Source organism: Chiloscyllium plagiosum, unplaced genomic scaffold (assembly GCF_037043375.1).
Source record: "Chiloscyllium plagiosum isolate Xiang-an unplaced genomic scaffold, Cpla_swu_hap1 HiC_scaffold_19, whole genome shotgun sequence".
Lineage (NCBI taxonomy): Eukaryota > Metazoa > Chordata > Chondrichthyes > Orectolobiformes > Hemiscylliidae > Chiloscyllium > Chiloscyllium plagiosum.
In genome coordinates this window covers 24,744,763-24,763,467 of record NW_028270157.1, presented here as the reverse complement: position 1 = coordinate 24,763,467, position 18,705 = coordinate 24,744,763, and the positions used below count along the sequence as shown (strand labels likewise).

General features: G+C 40.0%; 1 protein-coding gene across 4 annotated transcripts in view; it reads left to right on the top strand.

Moving 5' to 3' along the window:
• The window catches only part of lrriq1 (leucine-rich repeats and IQ motif containing 1), a 183,316-nt gene that overhangs the window by 153,447 nt on the left and 11,164 nt on the right, over nt 1–18,705 (top strand). For all 4 annotated transcript variants that reach the window (XM_087997145.1, XM_087997146.1, XM_043709694.2 and 1 more), the window contains exon 24: nt 955–1,084. In XM_087997145.1, coding sequence (XP_087853271.1) covers nt 955–1,084 — 130 coding nt within the window. The remainder of the gene's footprint in view (nt 1–954; nt 1,085–18,705) is intronic.

The following is an 18,705-nucleotide window of genomic DNA, read 5'->3' as shown; positions in this document are numbered from 1 at the left end:
TCTCAGTCTTAAATATGTGACCCCTCATTCTGAGATTATGCCCTCTGGTCCCAACAAACATCGGCGAGCGGGCCCAGTGCAGGCTTGAAATGAGTCCAGCGCTTCTGCATTGATAAGGCAGTCTTAGCACTGACTCATGCTTGCTGCAGCAGAGCTGAGTTTAGGTTCCTGGCAGTGTCTGCATCCAGCGCAGGTTCATGGAGCCAGAGGCAGGTTTGGGCCCAGTATGAGACCTGGCAGCATTGCAGCAATGAGGTAGGCCCAAAGCAAACTCATAGCGGCTGAGTTGAGTTTGAGCTGGAGCGGTACCTGGCAGCATCAGTGTTGACTACACTGGCGAGACACAGCGAGGACGCCTAGTGGCAGGGACAAGATAGTGCCAAAGAGTGGCAACTCTTGTTCCAGTGGCAGTGGTGCAGTCAAGGGGACTCATGCCTGGCCAACAGGCCGATGGCCCGTGGCTGAGCACTTAACAAAAAAGACTGTAATATTGATCACTTTATTTATTTATTTATTTATTTATCTGCCTTTGTGTTCTATGTTTTGGTTTATGTTTTCTGCATTTTTAAGATGGCACTGGAGAGTGAGTATAAGCCCAAACTACTCGACCTGTGCTCATAAGACAGTCCTTCCATTACTAGCACTTGAGTCTAAACAGACGCAACCAGGAAGTGAGTTAATAGGATCACGTTGTTGAAAACAGCAGTGATAAAAATGTGGAACTCGATACAAATGCCAGCAGTGGAGTTTCGGTCGAGTGGAATTGGAAATCGCAGAATGGCAATGTTTGAAAATCAATATTTCAAGTGACAAAGGCATGGATGTGGGTTTCGATGAGAGTGAGGCTATAAGCAATGCTTTGAATCACATGATATCTCCCATCTTTAAAAAGGTATTAAAAGATAAATAAGATTTAGAATTTCCCAGTTGTAATTAATTCTTTATTTCGTTCAGCAATAGAAGAATTGACTCAGCAAGATACAACCTCCACAGAGGTGCAACAAAAAAGCAGAGAGCTAACCTATCAATGGCTTCACACTCAAGTGGTGAATGATGAACAAACCAATTACAGAATTATGAAAAAGTAAGAACTTTGTTTATTTTGCAGATAATGTGAACTTTGCCCTGTAAATGGAGTTTGTGATAAACTGTAGCAATTCATGTCTTTTTGCATTCTGTATGAGTACTGGCACACAAGGGATAGATTTTCAACTTGCTGCCTGAGCGTAAAATTGGCTGTGCATTTTGGCTACTTGTTAAAGAAATTGCCTGAGTTTTCATTTTTATAATGGGCAGGCAATCTACAGTGTCAGTTCTAATCCAGGACAACCAGTTAAAAATCTACCCCCATGTGCATTGCCTACAACGTAGTGGTTAACTGCTTAAAGAAATTGCATGTGTGGTAACCACTATTGACCAAGTTATGCCACAATATCAGTTTACAAGTATGCTTTCTTTAAAAAAATAAATTGCCCATCTCAATCCATAATACTATTCTCTATAACACCACAACCAACCCCCACACCCCACTCTCTCTCATCTGTCCAGTTTCCTGCCTCAGCCAATTTTCTGCTGGAAACTTCAATCATGCTTTTGCTTACTTTCAGCCTTGAAAATTTAAGTGAAAAACAAACATACAAAATTCTGGAAACATACAGTAAGACTGGCAGCACCTACAGAGAGTGGTGAAGTTGTTTTTTCAGTTGGAGTTGGCTACTTATCGTCTGGATATTTTCTCGGTCCTGACTCTGAGTTAAAATTTTAAAAAGGCTTGGGAAATAACTGTTCCTTGATGCATATCCAGTGGCACCCCAATGACGAGTCATAGTCTACTTGCCAACTAATCAGCACTTCTTTTCTCATGTTGTTGTATAAGTTGTTGGTCACTTTGAATTTTGCATTCGATGTGGCTACCCTGATGAGTGCAAGACATAAGGCTTTGACAACATGCCTTTTCATTCAAGTTCTGTATTACCAAGTAACTAAATACAGAAGTTCTAATTGGGTTTGGAAGCCTAATTAGTGGCACAGAGAGGTACGAGGAAGTGGGAGCTGCCTACAGATTGTGGAGCAAAGGCAGCTTGTATGGGCCTGCAGCTGCCTTACCAAAGAGATCAGGCAACACCTCAGAGGGCTGGTACCTTAACCTGCACAAAAGTGGTTATACACCCAAATGAGAGAGAGTATGCTCAATCAGGCATAAGACTCTCCCAGTTTTGACATTTTCTCCCTTATCACTATGGTAATTTTACATGCACCAGCTACCTTTTCAGCATTTATAAGGCTGGAGAAGGTGATAGAATGTAGCTGATGAGGGAGGAATATAAATTTTAATTTGGAGATGTTGTAAGACTGGAGGCCAATGTAGGTCAGTGTGCATAGAGGTCATATGATTTGGTAAGCATTTGGACACAGTCACTATCTAATCTTTCATAATTTTAACTCTCTCCCAACCTCTAATCTGTCACAAATTGGGTTTCTGGAAAGTATCTCTTGTTTGAGTTCATTGTTTTCAGATTGAAAACTCCATTCGTGTCCTGCCCCCAACCCATTAACCGGCTTCCAAAGGGTTCACCTAGCCATTAACTGAAGTCAGGTGAATTCCTGACTTGCCTCACTCTCCCTATCCTGTTCTTCACTTTGAAAATTGGAGAGTGTCCCAGAGGCATGGAATCCAATGTTTAAATTACAGATTCACCCGTTTCCAACTGTACTAAGAGGGCTGAAAATCTGGAACAATATTAAAGGCTTGCAACCTTTGGACCAGAAACAGGAAAAGTTAGAAACATAATATGTCAGGATAAAGTGAAAGGCACATGATAGAAAAAAAAGACAAAACCAATCTGAAGTCTTGTGATAGGTTGGATGGGTGATTAAAGTCAAAAGATTGCGTAATGTAAAAAAAAAGGAGAGTGGAGGTAGGACAGGTAGAGAAACAAAAGGTGTGCCCTGGGGAGGTGTTAAAAACAAGATTGGGACCTCATATAGGTGCCTTCTGAAAGAATAGGAATAATGTAAGAAGCGGAAGAGAGAACAAAATAAACTAGCAAAGGAAAAGGAAGCAAAATATTTCAGTGCTTACCTGATCTTCTGTCCCATCCTATATCCTCCCATCTTGACCAAAACTTCCGTGCCCATGTCCTAACCCATACCAAATCACATCACCTATTATCTCTGTGCACATCGACTTACAGTGGCTTCTAGTCTTAACATCTCAGATTTATAATTTTCAACCAAGTGTTTATGTTTTTCCATTATCTTGCTCGTCCCTATCTCTGTCATCATCTACAGCCTTACAATCGCTTGCCCACCAAATCACACAAATCACAGTGCAGAAGAGACCATTCAACAGCGACCAGTCATGGAGGTGATTTCAGCTGCTCTGAAACTTCCTCCCAAAGCCCTTTTACATTTATACCTCACTGGACTGCTTTATGTGGCTCTTTATAAGCCATCTCTTTGACAACATATCTATCATCTAAAATCTGTTGATCCTGTAATAAGTACTGGCAAGTGAATAAAAATAATCATCCAGAAAGATTCTTCCAGAAAGTGAAAATGGTCTCAACAAATAGTGGCAAGTCGTAAATGTGGTGTCAAAGCTAATCACCTTCATAACAAGTACTATATTTTTCTTCTTTGCAGAGAACAATTAACATCTGCTTTGAAGCTACTTTGAGATCCCAGAAAATGTTAATGGTTTTTTAAAAAACAAACTCCTAACTTCCTATGGTTATTGAGACAGAAATGGTTTGATTTTAATATTCACATGAGCACAACATTGAATACCAAGCTAGTGCTGAATAGTTCGAGTAGGAGGATGTGGCAGAATGATTGCTGGTCCATATGATGAGGCATTTTGAAACTGAATAGAAATATTGTTTTTGAGAAACAATCGGAGATCTAGTCAATGCCCACTCCATATTCTGGATCTTTTATAAGTATGTTGTGAAATGTTAAAATATCTTCTCTCCATGACTCCCTTAGCAATTGCTGCATAAAACAACCATTGTGAGGAAATTGGAGAACTAATCAATATGTTAAAAGCACCTGATACAACATATCTTGCATGATTCAAGGGATTTCTCCTTTAACTTGATCAAACATCTCAAGGTTCTTCACAGGAGATTAACAAAATGGAATTTGACACCAAAACACTTTAGGCAGATGACCATAAGCTTGGTCAAATAGTTAAGGTCGAAAAGGAGGCAGAGCTATTTAACGAGGGAGTTCCAGAGCTAATGACTTTGACAGACACATGCATGGTTTTCAATGACAGTGCAGTTGACATGGAATGGTCAGTACATCAGGATTAGAAGAATGCCAATACCTCAGCAAGCTGCAGGGGTGGAAGGAGATTACAGAGATACAGCAAGGGAGGAGTCTGCAGAAAGATCTGGATTTTAAAGTTAAGGTGTTGGTTAAGGAGACACTGTGGATCAGCAAACACAAAGATGCTGGAATCTTGTGTTTGGAGCAAAATAGAACACAGGCAGCAGTGGTCTGACTGACCTCAAGATTACAGAGAGTAGAACATGGGAGTCTGTCCAGGAATGTGCTGAAATAGTTTGGCATAGAAGTAACAAAAGGTGTGGATAAGATTTTCAGCAGTAGTTCAGCTCCGGTACCTGTATAGCCAGGCAATGTTACAGAGGCCACTTTTGGAATATTGCATGCAATTCTGGTCTCCTTTCTGTCAGAAGGATGTTGTAAAACTTGAAAAGGTTCAGAAAAGATTTACAAGGCTGTTGCCAGGGTTGGTGGATATGAGCTATAGTGAGAGGCTGAATAGGCTGGGGTTATTTTCCCTGGAACGTCGGAGGCTGAGGGGTGACCTTATAGAGGCTTATAAAATCATGAGGGGCATGGATAGGATAAATAGATAAAGTCTTTTCTCTGGGGTGGGGGAGTCCAGAACTAGAGGGCATAGGGTTCGGGTAAGAGGGAAAAGATATAAAAGAGACCTACGAGGCAACCTTTTCACGCAGAGGGTGGTATGTATATGGAATGAGCTGCCAGAGGAAATGCTGGAGGCTAGTACAATTGCAACATTTAAAAGGCATCTGGATGGGCATATAAATAAGAAGGGTTTGGAGGGATATTGGCTGGGTGCTGGCAAGTGGGACTAGATTGGGTTGGGATATCTGGTCAGCATGGACGGGTTGGACCGAAGGGCTGTACATCTCTGTGACTCTGAGAAGAAAATAGGTAGTCTGATATCAGAAGCTGATCTCAGGGTCATGAATGACCCCAAGATTGTGAAGAGCCCAGTTCAACTTCAGACAGTTCTTATTCTCCATAAATAGAGTATAATATGTACATTCCATAATGTTAAATTAAACCATCAGCTGCAAGGACACTCACTATGTTGCAAATCCAGATTTCCAGTGCATGTTTAGCATCAGTGTATGGCAGTTTCCAATTGACATTATATCAGTTTTGCAGTGTAATTGTGGCCTTTCCTATTGTGCTTCAATTACAGAGGTCAGAGTTGAGAGTGTGGTGCTGGAAAGACATTTCAGGATGAAGGGCTTATGCCCGAAGTGTCGATTCTCCTGCTCCTCAGATGCTGCTTGATCTGCTGTGTCTTTCCAGCACCATATTCTTGACTCTGATCTCCAGCATCTGCAGTCCTCGCTTTCTCCTAGTTACAGAGATCAGATGGGATTAGACAGGTTTCAATATTTTGCTTTAATATTTTGCATAACCTGTATGAAATCCAAGAATCCAATTATGCACTCTCCATATGGGAAGTAAAATTGGAGTAAAATTGATGTATATTTCACACTGAAACCTTTCTTGACTAGATCCTGGCTCATTGGGCCATAATACCTTATCGACTAGCTTTATTGCTAGTGTCATGTTTATCCCTAATATATGCAAAATGACCCCCTTGATTCTTTAAATTGTGACTTTAAAATATTGCAGAGATTTATTAGGTTGATGAAGGCACAGTCTCACTGTGTGAAGGTCAAATACTAATGTGAAAAAGAGGTTCAAGAAATTGTTTGGTTGTTGATACTGGTTCTTTAAAGCTACCGTTGCTATTTCTAAAGCTTAGACAATACTGTGCCTTTCGGTTAGCTTTCAAAATGCTTACATTGAAAACAGATCTATGGAAACTAAAGTAATCTTAGCCATATAAAATCAGTGCAGAAACTGGTACTGATGTGCACATCTGGTCATAGCTTCCTGTTTCCTTGAAGGAGAAAGTCTTAATATCCATAAAACATTGTTTCTATAATTTTATCTGTGCAGTTGTACAACATTTTGATCTTACATTGGCTTATTCTCCAACATACTATAAACCACCTCCTGTTTTTATGACCAGGTGAGAAGATATGAATCAGCTCCCTTCTTTTTAACCCCCACAGTCAGTTGCTACGAACATTTATAATATTTTTTTATCACAAAGCTACATTTAAATGTCCAGTACGTCAAAATGAAGGAACAAATTACAAGGTTTCCTTGAGTGAAAGGAGAGGGGAATAATAAAGATTCTGTAATTCAGTTATTTCATTCTGTAATCTAGCACTGAATAATAGTAATATTACTGTCAATGACATTCAAGTACTGTATCAATGGATACTGGAAAAACATTTTGTGCATAAATATTTCTGGTAACATTCTCCTAAAGGCTAATAATACGAATGATTACTATGATAATTGCTCTCCATTACTTGTCATATATGCTGTTTTGACTGTTCTAGAAATCCTCCATTGTCTGAAACATAGGAGCTGAGGACTGCTAATATAGTCACGGTTGAGCCAGTCTTATCCAGCTGACTTCCTGGTACCTGTGCAGGCATTAGTTGAAAATGTATGGGAGACTGTAGGCATGCCATTATTCTGAGTGAGGGCAATATTTTCCCCTACCACTCAGCAATAATTTCTTTTACATAATGATTTTACATAATCCCATAATGATTTTTGTAAAGTTTATGATCTGATTAAGGTCATTTTCTGTTTAGTCATTTAGCTAAGGTAAAGAAGATGGTGATGCAAAAGTTTCCTGGATCAATATGATAAGTATGTTTCAGATATGCTGTAATGGTACCATAGATTCCTGCACGGAGGGCCCAGCTAGGAAATGTATTGAAGTGACCATGTACTGAATGAATGACTGTAAAGTGTTGCTGCCATGAAACATGTGTTTTCTGCATCTCAGCCAATTTTGAATCCAGTGTGCCACTTTGCTTTGAATCGCACAGGCTCTTACTTTCTAGACCAGTCTATCCTGAGCAGCCTAATTCTAGTCTTTCTAAAGTCTGTGTAGGCCACACTAAATATATCACCCTCACCAACAGTCCTGGTTACCACCTCTAAACATTGTTCAAATTTGTCAAACATGATCTTTCCGAAGAAATTCATACTGATTATTCCTGATAAATCCAAGTGCAAGTATATGCATATTCAGGATGCAAAATAGCACTTTTCACTGTACCTCAGTACATATGACAATAAATCAATCAATATTTTGTCTCTCAAAATTCTTTCTTTCAAATAATCTGATCACCACTGAGCTTAGACTGATTGACCTGTGACTTTTTTGCCTATCCCTTGTTCTCTTCTTTAAAATATGGGACAGGGTTAGCAGTCCTCCAATATTTTGGCATGTCATCTGTGATCAAAGAGGATTTGAAATTACTACTAGGGCCCTGATATTTCCTCCTTGCGTCCCCAACAGTCTGGGATATATCTCATCCGAGCCTATGGATTTATCCATTTTAAAGACTGCTAAACCTCTCATACCTCCTCTTTCACTGTGTTGATTCCTTCTAATACTTCACAGCCCTCCACTCTAGTATCTATACTCGTGTGATTCTTTTCCATTGTGAAGACCGTCAGAAAATATTTATTGATGACCACGCACACATTACCTCTATCATCCTTAATGGTTCCTCTTCTCTTGCTCTTTGTATATTTAAAATAAAGTTTGATATTTCCTTTATTCTACTCACATGGTTTCTTATACATTCTCTTTGCTTTCCTAATTTCCTTTAAGTTCTTCCATTCACTTTTTATTCCCCAGTCGGGGAATATGCTTCTTGATATGCTCTGCCATATACTTCTTGATTTTCTTTCTTAATCCTAACCTTGTCAGTTGATATCCAAGGTTCTCTAAGAGTTTTGCCTGAATGCTTGGGAAACCCTCTTCAAGAAGGACACTAAAATATAAAGAGTCTTGCAGGGATGGCAGTGGTGTAGTGACAATGTCTTTGGACCAGTCATTCAAAGCCCTTGCTTTGGATCTGAGAGTTTTAATCCCACCATGGCAGATGGTGAAATCCATAAAATCTGGCGACCATGTAACCATTATCAATGATTGTAAACGCCCATCTGATTCACTAAGGTCTTTTAGGGAAAGAAATCTGTCATATTTCTCCGGTCTAACTTAATGGCCCAGATCCACAGTAATGTGGTGACTCTTAGAAAAACAAAATATTGCTCTGATGAAACAAAGGGAAAGTTGGAGAAGCTCAACAGGTCTGGCAATATCTGTAGAGAGAGTAAAACTGAGTTACCACTTTGAATGCATTTGACGCTTCTTCTTCAGGAGACTTATTTATGGTTGACTCTTAAATGCCTTCTGGGCGATTAGGCATGGGAAATAAATCCTGGCTTCTTCAAGGACTCCCGCATCCTGTGAACAAGTATATTTTCATAAATGTGAATGGCATCATAATTATGACGGATGCAGAGATTATTCAACAGCCACCTCATTAAAGCTGAATCTTGAGTAGAAGCACTGCTGATAGAATTTCTCTAGTGCTTTTATGTGTTGTTAATGTTGAGTTCAAGTTTTAGTGCAAGGATACCACACCAGTAAGGGTATGTTTTATCATTAAATGCAGCAAACTATAAGCAATATAATATTATAGAATAACAGTGAAATCAAAAGAAATAAAACAAGTTGAATCATTTTCTAAACTGGATAGCCTAATAAAGTTATAATATGAACAAGTCAATGAAGATAAAATTAGCAGCAACAGAAATGTGGTTTCTGTGACACGTACTGAACATCAGTTGGATGACGCACACAGCTAATGAGACAATCTTGAGAAAAGCAGGTACATAAGAACTTTTAGAACATCGAAAAATACAGCATAGAACAGGCCCTTTGGCCCACGATGTTGTGCTGAGGTTTAATCCTAATGTAAAAAATAATAACTTAACCTACGCACCTGTCAACTCACTGCTCTCCATGTGCCTGTCCAGCAGTCGCTTAAATGTCCCTAATGACTCTGCTTCCACCACCACAGCTGGCAATGCATTCCATGTATTCATAACTCTCTGCGTAAAGAATCTACCTCTGATATCTCCTTTATACCTTTCCCCTAATATCTTAAAACTATGACCCCTCGTACCAGTCAATCCAGCCTGTGGAAAAGTCTCTGGCTATTGACTATATCTACTCCTCTCATTATCTTGTATACCTCAATCAGGTCTCCTCACTTCCTCCTTCTCTCCAGAGAGAAAAGTCCGAGCTTTTTCAACCCTTCTTCACAAGGCAAACCCTCCAGTCCAGGCAGCATCCTGATAAACCTTCTTTGCATCCTCTCCAAAGCCTCTGCATCTTTCCTATAGTCGGGCGACCAGAACTGGACACAGTATTCCAAGCGTGGTCTCACCAGGGACTTGCAGAGCTGTAGCAAAACCTCGCAGCTCTTAAACTCGATCCCCCTGTTAATGAAAGCCAAAACACCATATGCTTTCTTAACAACCCTATCCACTTGGGTGGCAACTTTGAGGGATCTATGTACTTTCACACCCAGATCCCACTGTTCCTCCACACTATCAAGAATCCTGTCTTTAATCCCATATTCAGCATTCAAGTTTGACCTTCCAAAATGCACCACTTCGCATTTATCCAGATTGAACTGCATCTGCTATTTCTCAGCCCAGCTCTGCATCCTGTCTATGTCGCGCTGCAGCCTGCAATAGTCCTCGATACTATCGACGACACCTCCAACCTTTGTGTCATCTGCAAATTTACTAACCCACCCCTCAACCTCCTCATCCAAGTCATTTATAAAAACTACAAAGAGCAGAGGCCCAAGAACAGAGCCCTGCGGGACCCCACTCAACACTGACCTCAAGGCAAAATACTTTCCATCTACAACCACTCTCTGCCTTCTGTCTGCCAACCAATTCTGAATCCAGATAACCAAATCTCCCTGTATCCCATACTTCCTGACGTTATGAATGAGCCTACCATGGGGAATCTTATCAAATGCCTTGCTGAAGTCCAACTACTTTTAGGAGAGAGGCAAAATTGACATCAGCAGAGTAAGAGGAAGACTATGGAGGAGGTATACGGACAATTTCTGAGGCTGAACAGGTTTAACATTTGAGAACAGCACCAACATGCCTATTTTTCCAGGGCCATAAAAGTAATCATTGACATTGCAAAGCACAGCACCTGAGGAAGAAGAGGAAATACAGCAAAGATTTATTAGAGTGATCCCTATGATGAGGGATTGGTCTGGGCGAAGATACTGAGTGTACAGGCTTATATTCTCTAGAGTTTAGAAGAATGGGAGATGAAAAATGTGTTGCTGGAAAAGAGCAGCAGGTCAGGCAGCATCCAAGGAGCAGGAGAATCGATGTTTCGGGCAAAAGCCCTTCGTCAGGAATGAGGAAGGTGTGCCAAGCAGGTTAAGATAGAGGGAGGAAGAAGCTCCTTGAAGAAGCTGTCTTCCTCCTTCTATCTTAGCCTGCTTGACACACCTTCCTCATTCCTGAAGAAGGGCTTATGCCCGAAACGTCGATTCTCCTGCTCCTTGGATGCTGCCTGACCTGCTGTGCTTTTCTAGCAACACATTTTTCAGCTCTGATCTCCAGCATCTGCAGTCCTCACTTTCTCCAAGAATGGGAGATGATCGAATTGAAATATAAATATCTTGAGAAGCTTGATGGTAGATCTGGAGGATGGGGGAGTGGGGCTGGATGAGGGAATGTAGCATTTCCACTGTCTGGACATTTCAGAATTCAAGGTTTCAGTCTTAGATTAATATAATATTTACGACCGAGATAAAGAAAAATCACTGTACTCAAAGGATTGTGAATCCTTGGAATTCTCTACCCTAGAGAGCTGTGGGTGTTCATTGTCAAATGTATTCAAGTTAGAAATCAATGGATTTTTATACATGAAGTAAATTAAGATTTTAAAGTTAACGTGCAAAGATGGAGGTCAGGTAGAAGCTCAGCCATCATCATCCTGAATGGTGGAACAGGTTTAGAGAGCCAACATGCCCACTCCTTTTTTTTTGATTTCTATGTTCTTTAAGCAGCAATGGATGCACCAAATATCCCACAGTCCAAATTAGGAAGTTATCTGGAAGAAGGAGAATTAGTATTAGAGATAATACTAAATATTAAAATGAAGTTTGAAGTAGATCAGGTCTTCCAGTGACGTTGCCAAGCAGATATACATATGCCTGCCCTCTGCCTCTTCAGTTGGTGTGAACTTAAACAATGCACATGATATTTACTGATATCCCAATCAAAGAGTAGCATAACTGTTTTACTTTTGCACTTCAAGCATCTATTTACAAATTCTAACTTTCTACAGTACATGCTTTTCTTTTGTCTAACTTTTTCAACTTATCCTCCCACTTTTCAAGATTTATGTATCAAAACCTCAATTTCTTTGCAGTTTTTTAAAGATTAACAAGTAGTGTATATTTCATCTCATTCTTCTAAAGATTATTACTTTGTAATTCTCAGTGTAATTTTCATCTGGCATCTCTGTCCAATCTACTAACCTGCCTTTGTTCTCACAGAATTATTTACAGGTCGTCTTGCAGTCAACCACACTCCCTACTTTTGTAATGTCTTCTTTGATTTCATTGGTATTTGGTTATGCTTTGCTGCAGATCATTGGCAATGGTGCTAAAGTTGTGTACAATGACTTTATTTTGCACAAAAAAATGGCATTAACTTGGCTCTGCAGCTTACACCAGAAGCAGAAAATCCAGTTTACTCTCTCTAAACAATAAAATCTGAAATGCTTTTTTTGTTACGAGAGGAGGAAGTGTTTTAACCCCCTTTCAATGAGACTCAACTAATATTTTATTTCTTTTGAACACGCACCTATCCTACTTAATTAAAACATAGTTCATTATAAAAGGAAGAAGCCGATCACTGAAATTTGTTCAGTAAAAGAAAGATTAATTTTCTTACATACTAACTCCAAGAAAAAAATATTAAAGAACATCTTAGCAAATACACAAATATAGATAATAAGTTTAAAAGGGAGAGTGTCTGGTATAGACAAGAAGAATAGCTTTGCACAGTTCTGAAAGACCTTAAGGTGAGGACACATAACCTGAGACCAAAGTTGTTTACTTGTATCTTTATAGAATCCCTATAGTGTGGAAACAGGCCATTCGGCCCAGCAAGTCTACACCTACCCTCCAAAGAGCATCTCACCCAGACCTAACCCCCTAGCCTACATTTCCCATGGCTAATTCAACCTACACATCCCTGAACACAATGGGCAATTTAGTTTGGCTAATCCCCCTAACCCACACATCTTTAGACCGTGTGAGGAAACCGGAGTACCTGGCGGAACAGGGAAACGTGCAAATGCCACATGGACAGTTGTCCGCGGATGGAATTGAACTTAGATACCTGGTGCTGTGAGACAGCAATGCTGACCACTGAGCCACTGTGCCACCCTTAACAGTCGTATGATCTGTAGATATCGTTAAGCTCTCTATGAAAGATGTTTTTCCCAACTTGTTTTTTCACCATGCGCTATCATCTGAAATGATTCAAAAGCAGATATTGAGACAGTAAAAAACAAGTCTTCCAGTTCTTGATTTATATTTTTTTTTTCCCTTTGCTGTTTAAAAACTGCTGTTGCAATATTATTCACTGTGTATTTGCGAGTCTAGCTCCATTGTCATTTTGATTTGGCTAACTGGCAGATGAGTCTTTCAACTCTCAAACAGTGAAATTATCTTAATTTAATTCATATGTGCATTAAAAATGAAACACACTTTTTTTACCTTGACCCAGTTGCCTGGTTTTGATATCTTTAAATATATTTGTAATCTCAATATAGATAGTTTTTGTTTATTCCACCTGGGTCTCCTGAATCTTGTCTCAATCTTTGGTCACTGTAGACATTTTCAATCTAAGTTTTATTTTTCCTTTGTATAAGCCATTTTAGGCCATGAAAGGCCGTGAAGTTAAAACTTGATACCCATATTTACCACTGTCATGATGCTTCCTCACCATAAAGAATGAATATTTCTCCTTTTTGTATACACTGAGCATTCAGCTACAAGGTCAATATGAAATAACATGCAAAGATTGTACACACATTCCATATGCACCTTCTTTGCCCTAACCTGGATTCAAAACATAGCTTGGGCTGAGCAACCATACTAATTCCTCAATCTATGCCACCTTTGCAAGTTTTAACCTTTCACTACCCACTCCTTTAATTGCTTTACTGGATTCTCGGGCGTTTTTACAAATTTGATCTCTACAGAATTGGGCAGATAGGGTGACTTTTTACATTAACCTGATTTGACTGGTTGAGATTTGATGCTGTTCCTTAAACCACTCCACTCTGTTTTTGCATCACTGTATGCCCCTGGTCTCTGCTGGCAATGTCTGCTATTCCCATGTGTTTCCTTCTCATTCCATTCACTGTGGGAATGAACTTTGCCTTACTCTGTTTTCCTTTGAACACCACTGCCATCAGATTGATGTGCAGCTCCTGCTATCCTCTCGTGTGGCTCTTTCAGTAAGTGAGGCTTTATTTTCACTTTCTAGTGACCAATCTGAGAACTCTGATCCTGTTATACCGTGAAGGAATCTGTTAACCAGATCTCTGTCTCTGGGCTGTCATGTTTTCTCTTCTTCTCTGGCCCTTTCTTGCTGTTCTTCTATGGCTACCATCCTCAACTAATCCTGACTCTTTCTGAAATTGCTGATCTATCCTCAGCACCCTTTAATGCAAATGATTCTGGCTGATCCAGCTTCAATCTCTCAGGTTTTACTGCCCTCTGTTGGGCTCTGAATCTTTCTTGGTTCCCAGACTTTCTGACACTTGGCACTGGTTTTCTTCATTTTTTCCAGCCTCTCTGGGCTGTCCTTTTCTATTTTTTTAAATTTTTAATCATTTTATTAGATTCCCTACGTGTGGGAACAGGCCCTTTGGCCCAACAAGTCTACACCGACCCTTGAGGGTTATATTTTGCTATAGCCAAATTATTCCCTAGTAATATATCTACTCCTGGCATTAGTAAGCTTGGAGTTCCCCAACAGTTACTATACTCTCAACCAGTTTACTTTCTAAGTGACCTTTAACCAGTGGACAACTCTATACTCTTTCACATGAGCCATTTTATCAGCACATTGGAAGTTCATTGGCTTCCAGGGGGTGAATATTCTATATTCCCGTTTAGCAGGGTCTGCAAGCACCCAATGTCTCAGAGAATGCCAGTTTCTGTTTTTGTTTAAAATGTCAGCAGTCACCATTACTTTGGATGCCATCTCCTGTCATCTATCCAAGTCCACAATTATGTCTGAGCAAACACTGACCACCCTTAATGTAACAGATACTGCCTTGCAGCTCAAATTTCTGGAGAATGCTGGAACCATAATTTTTAATTATGCGTCCTGCTTTGCCTCAGTAAAAGAACCCCTGTTCCCCACCTATTACCCAATCTGGATCTCTCCTGTTAATGGTTGGGGTCAGTTATGATTTCTCTAGTCTATCTGTCTCCCTTACTCTCAGCTTGTCTCAAGGGTATTTATGTCATCCTTATCTCTTTCTGGTCTGTGAAAGTTCCCAGTCCCAGCTTCCTCATGTTTATGGATGTGCGTGCACTAACTTACAGATTTTAGCCAGAATTGCTGCCTGTCAGAGCGCTACTGCCTTCTTTTCCTCTACATGCATCAGGATTGGAAAGGGTATTTTGAACTCCATAAGGAGAATTACCTCATGAGAATTTTTGTTAAAATGCCCAAACCCACTGATCAAAAGTGAACTGTTTAAGCCATTCATATTCTACCTATGATTTGTCAGGGCATTTCTTGAATTTTCGGCATTATGTCTCTGTCATGAGTCGGTATATGTTTAAAATAACAGCTTTTACTGTCTCATATTCAGTGAACTCTCCTCTAGTAAGATGCAGTAAATGTCATGAGCTTTCCCTGACAGCCTGCTCTGTAACAAGAGTGGCTATTGCTAAGCTAGCCACTTAAATTGCTGTGCTAACCTCTCAAAGGAGGTGAAGGAAGCATCCATTTCTTCCTCATCGAACTTTGGGAAGTTCAGCTCTTAAGTCTAACTTGGGTTTGGTTCTTTTACCAAAGCTGTTCTCTATGAACATAGGTGGTATAGTTAGTAAGTTTGAAGATGACACCAAAATTGGTGATGTAGTGAACAGCGAAGAAGGTTACCTCAAACTACAACGGGATCTTGATCAGACGGGCCAATGGCGTTTAATTTAGATAAATGTGAAATGTTGCATTTTGGAAAGGTAAATCAGAGCAGGACTTATACACTTAAGGTCTTGGGGAGTGTTGCTAAGCAAAGAGACCTTGGAGTGCAGGCTCATAATTCCTTGAAAGTAGAATCACGGGTATATAGGATAGTGAAGAAGGCATTTGGTATGCTTTTCTTTATTGGTCAGAGTATTGAGTACAGGAGTTGGGAGGTCATGCTGCGACTGTGCAGGACATTGCTTAGGCCACATTTGGAATATTGCATGCATTTCCGGTCTCCTTCCTATCGGAAAGATGTTGTGAAACTTGAAAGGTTCAGAAAAGATTTACAAGGATATTGCCAGGGTTGGAGAGTTGGAGCCATAGGGAGAGGCTGAATAGGCTGGAGCAGTTTTCCCTGAAGTGTCAGAGGACTGAGGAGTGACCTTATAGAGGTTTATGAAGTCATGAGGGGCATGGATAAGGTAAATAGACAAGGGATATGAATAGGCAAAAGTGAGGACTGCAGATGCTGGAATTCAGAGTCTACATTAGAGTGGTGCTGGAAAAGCACAGCAGGTCAGACAGCATCCGAGAGCAGACAAATCGACGTTTCAGGCACAAGTTTCCTGATGAAGGGCTTCTGCCTGAAACTTCGATTTTCCTGCTCCTCGGATGCTGCCTGACTGGCTGTGCTTTTCCAGCACCACTCTAATGTAGACAAGGGATATGAATAGGAAGAGTTTAGAGGGATGTGGGCCAAGTGCTGGCAATAGGACTAGATTAGATTATGATTTGGAGATGCCGGTGTTGGACTGGGGTGTACAAAGTTAAAAATCACACAACACCAGGTTATAATCCAACAGGTTTTTTGGAGATGCCGGTGTAAGACTGTTGGACTATAACCTGGTGTTGTGTGATTTTTAACTAGATTAGATTAGTGTATCTGGTCAGTGTGGATGAGTTGGGCCAAATGGTCTGTTTCTGTTCTATACATCTCTATGATTCTATGACTTTCCTCAGCTTGACCTAAATCTAGACTCCCTTTCTCTTTCATTTCTCCTTTTCTGCAATTCTTTTTACTCTCTCTGTTCTAGTTCTTATTGCTTCTCTTCTTTCCTGTCCTGGAATTCCAATTATATTCTTAGCTCTTCCAAATTAAATTGGTCTATTACACTTAGGAGCCCAGCTAATGTTATTACTAAAAAAAATCAGATCCCAGACTAAAATTTAATTTGAGTGATCACTTTTTACTGGTTTTAATGAGGTGATCTTTCACTGAAGCATAAGAATGCAATGCTGTAGATTTGAGTTTATCAGTAAAAAGAAGTTAGTTCTAAAGAACAAAGAACAGTACAGCACAGGACCAGGCCTTTCGACCCACCAAGACTGTGCCAACACATAATACCTTTCTAAATTAAAAATCTTTTTCCTTTACACGGTCCGTTTACCCCTCTTCCATGCCTATTTGTATATTTTATCTGCCTCCACCACCTCCTCTGGCAGTGCATTCCAGGCAGTTACCACCCTGTGTCTAAAAACCTTGCCTCTTACACCTGCTGTAAATTTACTCCTTTTAACTTAAAACTAGGTTCCCTGCTAATTGATATTTCTACCTTGGAAAAAACTGATTACCCATTCTATCCATACCTCACATAATTTTATAAACTTCTATCATCTTGCCCCTCATCCTTTGATATTCAAGTGAAAACAAGCCAAGTTTATCCAACTTCTTCTCATAGCTAATACCCTCCAAATTAGGCAACATCCTGGGAAACCATCTCTGTACCCTCCCCAAAGCCTCCACATCCATTTTGTAATATGATGAGCAGAACTGTTCACATTATTCCAAATGTTGCCGAACTAAAGTTCAATACTGCTGTATCAAAACTTGCCAATTTTTATACTCTGTACTTTGATCAATGAAAGCAAGCATGTTGTACACATTCTTGACCACCTTATCTACTTATATTGCCACTTGCAGGGAATATTGGACCTATATGGGCAACTCAGCGGTAAGCACTACTGCCTTCCAGCACTGGGTACCTGGGTTCAATTCCACCCTCAGGCGACAGTCTGTATGAAGTTCGCACATTGTCTCCGTGTCTGAGTGGGTTCATTTGGGACGCAGGTTTCACTCCACAGTTCAAAGATGGATTGGCCATGCTAAATTGCCCATAGTGTCTAGGAATTTGCAGCCAGATCGATTAGCCTGGGAAATGCAGGATTACAGGGATTGGATAAAGAGATGGGTCTGGGTGGGATGCTCTTTGGAAGGCCAGTCAGACCTTGATGGGATTATATGATTCTATGATATATGCCTAGATTCTTCCATATGTTGATACTACTAACAGTTCTACCCTTTACTGTGTACTTCCCTCTTACATTAGACCTATACAAAAGAAATGAAGATAAAATAGAATACACCAAGCTCTTTGCAAATAACACAAATTTTAAGATTTCAATCATACATTTCATTAATTCTAACAACACTTCTTTATGGTACTTGTACTTATGAATTTCCTTCTCTTTCTCATCTGAAATGTTTAAGTGGTTTCAATTCCCCATCTTGTGAATCTAATAGTCTTTGATTTGTCATGTATTTGAGCATATACTTTCTAAGTTTCAAATTACCCTTTCAGCAGTTATTTAGTAATAGTTGCTGTATCGGGTCACTTAAGTTTTCCAATAGTTAAGTTATTCTAAATTCCGCTTTCTTTTATTCATGTTTCAGCTATGGTGTTTAAATAAATTCTATTTTGCTTAAAGCCAAGTGGTTTGACCAGCTGTATCACACCTGGAAAATCCACTTCACATCTGCGTTTAAAATAAGAAAAGGTTTGGGTCTCGGTTACCTTCTTAAGTTATTTTCTGGGTGTTGGGCCTGGTCCATAACAGACTGGGGGCTCGTCCAGAATTGATTCTATAATTACACTTTGGGATTAGGGCTTTTGAACACAAAGGCAACAAGCGGTAGGTATTAGTGCCTTTTGTTCCAAGTGTTGGAAGAAGTGACTTTGGGGAGTTTTGCAAAAGGTATGCAAAGCAAAACTGTCGGAATTGGCAGACAAGCTGGAGTCTGCCAATATAGTAACATCCCTTAAACATACCCTTTGGCAAAAAGGTCAATTCAAGCACAGATTCTTAGAGGCAGGAGGAAACAACATCCAAAGAGATTTCAGAAGAAGGTTAGAGGAGTTCTTTGGTGAATCTTGCAACTCACCTGGATCCTCGCATCTTGAGACAGCTACAGCT